At 69.3% G+C, this 6,000-nt stretch overlaps 1 protein-coding gene across 1 annotated transcript in view; it reads right to left on the bottom strand.

Annotated features, from left to right (window-relative positions):
• Positions 1 to 479: 479 nt before the first annotated feature.
• The window catches only part of LOC141952857 (SCO-spondin-like), a 32,359-nt gene continuing 26,838 nt past the window's right edge, over positions 480 to 6,000 (bottom strand). The window contains exons 73-89 of the mRNA XM_074890835.1: positions 5,353 to 5,505; positions 5,227 to 5,273; positions 4,830 to 4,991; positions 4,606 to 4,722; positions 4,104 to 4,242; positions 3,812 to 4,018; positions 3,367 to 3,536; positions 3,090 to 3,217; positions 2,799 to 2,944; positions 2,651 to 2,697; positions 2,380 to 2,544; positions 2,017 to 2,225; positions 1,834 to 1,929; positions 1,543 to 1,603; positions 1,296 to 1,426; positions 1,031 to 1,181; positions 480 to 591 (exon numbers count right to left, since the gene is read on the bottom strand). Of these exons, the coding sequence (XP_074746936.1) occupies positions 569 to 591; positions 1,031 to 1,181; positions 1,296 to 1,426; positions 1,543 to 1,603; positions 1,834 to 1,929; positions 2,017 to 2,225; positions 2,380 to 2,544; positions 2,651 to 2,697; positions 2,799 to 2,944; positions 3,090 to 3,217; positions 3,367 to 3,536; positions 3,812 to 4,018; positions 4,104 to 4,242; positions 4,606 to 4,722; positions 4,830 to 4,991; positions 5,227 to 5,273; positions 5,353 to 5,505 (2,152 nt within the window). The 3' untranslated portion in view covers positions 480 to 568. The remainder of the gene's footprint in view (positions 592 to 1,030; positions 1,182 to 1,295; positions 1,427 to 1,542; positions 1,604 to 1,833; positions 1,930 to 2,016; positions 2,226 to 2,379; positions 2,545 to 2,650; positions 2,698 to 2,798; positions 2,945 to 3,089; positions 3,218 to 3,366; positions 3,537 to 3,811; positions 4,019 to 4,103; positions 4,243 to 4,605; positions 4,723 to 4,829; positions 4,992 to 5,226; positions 5,274 to 5,352; positions 5,506 to 6,000) is intronic.

Here is a 6,000-nt window from a genome sequence, read left to right as displayed (position 1 = left end):
CTCCTGGTTTCCTCTGGCCCCCCAATCCCTCCCAGTCCCCCCCAATCCCTCCCTGGTCCCTCTCCAGTTCCCCCCATTCCCTCCTGGTCCCCTATGAACTCTCCCAGGTCCCCCCAAGGTCTTCCCCATCCCTCCCAATGTCCCCCCCAGTCTTTTGCCAGTCCCTTCTGGTCCATCTCAAGCTCTTCCAGGACTTCCCCAGTCCCCCTGATCCCTCCCAGTCCCTCCCAGTCTCCCTCGAGCCCTTCCTTGTCCCACCTGAGCTCTTCCACATCCACCCCCAGTACCCCCTGAGCCCTTCCTGGTCCCTCCTTGTTCCCCCTGTTCCTCCTCAGTCCTCTCTGAGCCATTCCCAGTCCCCCCAGTCCCTCCTCAGTCCTCTCTGAGCCCTTTCCAGTCCCCCATGCACCCCCCCCCCAGTCCCTCCCAGTTCCCCCCCTCCTTCCATCTAGTGCCAGATGTGGGGGCTGCTCCCGCAGGTTTATTGAAGACAGGAGCAGGGCCCTGAGCACTGGAGCATCCCAGGGGACCACCACTGCCCGGGGAAGGTGGGGGCTGGGGGTGGTCCTCAGCGGCCGGAGAAATCCCCACCTGCAGGAGAGGGCGTGAGGAGAGCTCAGGATCCTGCATCCTGGGGGGCTGCCCCCACCCTGACCCCTCCCTCAACTGCTCCCTCTGACAGATGCCACGTTGGTAACACCATGGGGTCAAGATGATGCACCTGGGGGGGGGGTTACCCTCACCCTGACCACCTCCCACCCACTCCTGTGGCAGCTGCCACACCAGCAGCACCATGGGGTCAAGATGCTGCACCCAGGGGCGGGTTGCCCCCTCCTGACCCCCCAACCACTCGCATGGCAGCTGCCACGCTGACAACACCACGGGGTCACGATGCTGCACCCAGCAGGGGGAGGTTTCCCCCATCCTGACCCCCCACCGGCTCATGTGGCAGCTGCCACATTGGCCACACCACGGGGTCGAGATGCTTCACCCTGGGGGAACTGGCCTCCCCCCGGTCCCCCCTGCTCACCCTGGCAGCGGCTGCACTGGCAGCTCTGGATGACAGGCAGCACCGCGGGCTGGGCTGGGCCGGTGGGACAGGGCAGGTGCAGGACGCGCACGGGGCTGGCAGGGTCCAGGCGGTAGCTGCAGCACTCGCACACGCTCTGCAGAAACGGCTCCTGCCCGAGGGGTGCGTGAGTACCGGGAGAGGGCAAAACTGGGGAGACACCCACCCATCCCCAGCCTCTGCTGCCCCCCAGCCCTGCAGCAGAGCCCAGCCGGTGCCTACTGACCTCAGCGGTGACGGTGGTGCGGGAGCGGCAGCGCCCAGTGCAGTAGCTGACCTCGACGGCAGGCAGGGCGCAGGGCCCCTTGGCGATGGTCCGCAGCTCGGTGATGCGGCGGCACGTGGAGGGCGGCTCCTCTGTGGGGAGGGGACACGGCGATGGTGCCACCCCGCCCCAACAGCTCCACCCCGGCAGCACGGGGGGCCAGGTCCCAGTGGGTGCCTGGCTGTGGTGTGGGGCACATGGACCTTACCTGGCCACTCCTCCCGACACACAGGGCAGCAGCTGCCCGGCTCCCGCACCTTCACTGCGCCCTGCGAGACAGCAGCCTCAGACCCCTGCCCCATGCACACACCCCCTGTCCAAGTTGGCCCCTTCCCCACAAGTGACCCCAGCCCACCAGTGCCCCCTCCCCATGGGCACCACCTGCCCATGAATGCCACCTGCCCACAAGTGTCCCATCCCCACACGTGCCCCTTCCCTTGCGTGGCCCCTCCCCACATGTCCCCCCTTCCCACCTGTGCCCCCCCACACACACACACACCTCGGGGCAGGCGAGTGGGGGGCAGCCGGTGGCGCAGGCAGCCTGCCCGTTGACACAGCGGCAGGTCTCACACTCCTCCTGCCACTCGCTGCCAGCCTGGCCAGGGGGGACACACAGACCTCAGCCCGGCCAGGGGGTGCAACAGGGGCACCCCCCAGCACAATGGGCCCCAACCCCACTCACCTGGAGCAGCCGCCCCCGGTGCTGGCACTCGCAGAGGGCGGCCGGCACACAGTGGCCAGTGCTGTTGCGGTAGTGGCTGGGCTGGCAGGTGCAGCCGAGGGCCAGGGGCTCACTGCAGTTGCCCGGTGGGTTACCAGAGATGTCCTGGCAGCTCCGCTCACAGCCAGCCGGTGCATCAGGGCCCCGCCAGCGCTCGCCCGCAGGACAGGCTGCGTGTGGCACAGGGCCTGGCACTGGCACCAGCACCGGCACTGTGGCACAGGACACGGGGCGCTGCCTTGGCCTGGGGCTGGCACGCCGCGGGTGACAGATTTGTGCCCTCCCTTGCCACCTCCCGGGCTCAAGGGGCTGTGGGGGACTCACAGCAGTTGGGCAGGCTGCAGGGGGTCCGGCGGGTGGGAGACCCTTGGCACTCTGCCCCCTCGTAGCGGCGCTGCTGGAGCGGGTGCCGGCGGGAGAGACGCTCGCCCGTCCCACATGTCACCGAGCAGGGGGACCAGGGCGACCACGGGGACCACAGGCAGTCCACTGCGGGGCGGGAGGGCGGGGCAAGATGTGGTGGCTGTGGCATGGGGACTGTGGCACGGGGACAGGGATGGGCACAGGGAAGGGGATGGGGACAGTGGGGTCTCACCATCACAGTCCTCCTGGGAGCAGTTGAAGGCACCACGGATGCAGACGCTGTGGACAGATGAGGGGGGGGATCAGCACCCACCTGGCTCAGCCAGGGGTGACCCACGCTGGGGTGAGAGTGGGGTGACACTGGGGGTCGCGGCACCCACCAGGTGTTGCAGCGGTATTGGAGGCGGCTGCCTGGGGCATGGTCCTGCTCCTGCTCCCCCCTTGAGAGATTGTGGGCCCCGGGCAGGGTGGGGGGCAGCTGGCAGCGGCACAGCTCCGGGGGGACACAGGCCCCATCCTGCAGTACCTGGGGGGGCACCCGGCAGTCACCAGGGACACCCCCCCCAACCACCCCGGCCCGCCTGGCCCTGACCGGCAGGTTCCCCGTGGTGGGGGGGTGCCAGGGGGACCCCGGGGGTTGTGGGGAGGGCCTGGGGGGGGCACAGCCATACCTGGCCAGGGGGACAGGCGCAGCCGGGCTGGCAACGCTCCAGCACACACCGTGCTACCGGGCGGAGGTGGGTGCAGGCATGGGGACAGGCATTGGCGCAGTCCCCGTACACTTGCCCATTGGGGCACTCTGCGGGCAAGGAGGGGGTGTCTGTGGCATGGAGTCCCCCCTCCCAACCCCGGCCGAGCACCCTGTGGCTCAGCTGGCAAAGCCGCAGCTCCCTGGGACCACAAAGGCCACCAACCCCACACCCGGAGGTCAGCTGGTGCCCCCCGTACCCGGAGAACAGTTGTGGGCATTGCAGACGCGGAGCAGCAGCAGTGGCAGGAGGGGACACGACTGTCCCCAGCCCTCCGGCCCCGGCAGCAGCTCCCGGCGCCGCTCCGAGCTGCCCCCACCGCAGCTGGCGCTGCAGGGGCTCCACGGGGACCAGGGGCCCAGTTGGCAGCTGCCTGTGGGGGAGTGGCCTCAGCACCATCCTGCCATCTCGCTATCTACCGTCCCACCATCCACTATCCCACCACCCACCACCCACCATCCACCAGCCATCCCACCATCAACCATCCACCACCCACCATCCACCATCCACCATCCACCATCCCACCATTAACCATCAACCACCCACCATCCACCATCCCACCATCCACCGTCAACCATCCACCACCCACCATCCACCATCCACCATCCCACCACCCACCACCCACCATCCCACCGCAGTGTCACCCACCAGGGCAGGGCTGTAGGTTGCACTCAGCCATCTCCTCCATGCCACCAGCACCACAGGGCCCCCCGTCGGTGCTCCCCTGGCAGCTGCGGTGCCGGGAGGTGTTGCCACCACCGCAGCTGCGGGAGCAGGGCCCCCATGACGACCAGGGCCCATAGGTGGGACAGGCCGTCACCGGGCAGGTGAAGGTCCCATTGCTGCAGGTGCTGCACCAGGAGTGGCACCAGTATCAGCACCGGCACTGGCACCGCGCCCAGGGCTCGGCCCTGCAGCCCCCGCCACGGCACTCACCAGTTGTGGCACTCCAGCTGTGCCGCCTGCCCCGGCCCAAGCTCCTGGCTGCTGTTGCCATCGGGCAGCCCGCAGCGGCACTCGGCCACTGGCACGCACCCTCCATCCTGCAACAGCTGCCCTGGGGGGCACCGGCACCCTGTGGGGCCACCCATGGGTGCTGTGGGTGGTGCTGAGCCCCCACAGCCTGGAGGGGGGGGTTACCCAGCGGGGATGCACAGGACGGGGTGTGGGCGCACCGGGGTGCCACGGGGTAGCTGGGGCCAGGGGCCAGAGGGGTGTCATGGCTGCTGGGGGGGGTGTGGGGCGGGCGTCTCTGCTAAGGGGCAGGGAGCTGTGCTATGGGGTGGGGGGCTGTGCTGTGGTATGGGGGGCTGTGCCATGGGGCAGGGGGCTATGCCATGAAGCAGAAGGCTGTGCTGTGGGGCAGGGGGTTGTTCCATGGGGCAGGGGTCTGTGCCATGGGGTGAAGGGCTTTGCTATGGGGCAGGGGGTCACGTACCAGGCATGCAGGGCCCCTGCAGACACTCGACATGGGGCCAGAGGTCGGCGCAGGCACGGGGGCAGCCGTTGGCACAGGCAGTGTCCAGGGCCCGGCCACGCTCCCCACAGGTCTCCCCTGGGGCACAGGGTTGGGCTTTGGGGTGCAGCAGGAGGGGCCACGGCGCCCACCTCGCTCCCCCAGTCCTGCAGCGTGGGGAATCCCAGCGGGGCTGGGGGGGTTACCTGGGCAGACGCTGGTGTTGCAGCTCTGGGTCTGGACGTGTGCGCCGTGGCAGTGCCGGGTGCCCGTCGGGTGCCGGGGCTGGCGGTGGCGCAGGCGGTAGCCCCCGCTGCAGGGGTCCCAGCAGGGGCCCCAGGGCCCCCAGGGGCCCCAGAGGCAGGGCTCTGTGGGACACAGGTGTGACACTGGGGGGGACACAACACAGCACCCCAAAACCACTGCTGGTGACCAGGACCCCCTTGGTCCTGCCCCAGGCCCTCCCAGCCGGTTTGAGGGTGTCAGGGCCTCCACATTGGCCTCTCAGGCTTTTGGGGGGCTGCAGGGTCCCGGCACCCACAGGGGACCTGTGCCCTCACCCAGGAGTGGGTGCCCCAGGGTGGGGGTGTGGGGGGAACTCACCAGCACAGGGGATGTCCTGGCACTGGGGGCCCTCGGGAGTGCAGGTGCTGGGGACACACACACAGAAGGCGGGTGGGTCTGGGGGTGCAGCTGGGCCTGTGGCCCCCCCAGATCCCCGGCACTGACCATCTCTGGCACTCGCCCTGCAGCCAGCTCTCGCCCAGGTGCCTCTGGGTGCCAGCCTGCGGGCAGAGCGGGGGGCAGGGCCCCCGCCCGCACCCCCGGCTCTCCTCCTGCGGCTCCCCGCACTCGCCAGCCTCCTCGGTTGGGGTGGGGATCCTGGGGACAGGGACACGGGGGTCACCCACCTCACGGCGGGGGGGCTGCGGGAGCAGGGCCTGGCTGGCACCCGTGGGTTCACAGCAGCTCCCAGTCCCCAGCCCGTCCCTGAGTGCCATCTGTGTCCCCTGGCTGCTGTGTCCATGGGTGCCATATGTCCCCCCAGGTGTGATGTGTGTCCCCCGGGTGCCACATCCCTGGGTGCCATATATCCTGGGTGCCATGTCCCCCCCTGCAGCCGCTCCTTGGGTGCCATGTCCTCTGGGTGTCACGCATGTCCCTTGGGTGCCATGTCCCCTGGGTGCTGTGTCCTGCGTTCCTTGGGTGCTGTGTGTGTCCCTTGGGTGCTGTATCCCTCCTCCCAGCCCCCCCCAGATGCTGTGTCCCCTGGGTGCTGTGTCCCCCCCCCCAGGTGCCATATCCCCACCCGAGGTGCCTTGTCTGCTGCCCAGGTGACAAGTCCCCCTCCTTGGGGTGCAGTGCCCCCCCTAGGTG

Source organism: Strix uralensis, chromosome 1 (genome assembly GCF_047716275.1).
Source record: "Strix uralensis isolate ZFMK-TIS-50842 chromosome 1, bStrUra1, whole genome shotgun sequence".
NCBI lineage: Eukaryota > Metazoa > Chordata > Aves > Strigiformes > Strigidae > Strix > Strix uralensis.
The sequence above is the reverse complement of the archived record's forward strand: the minus strand, read 5'-3'. Positions and strand labels throughout refer to the sequence as shown.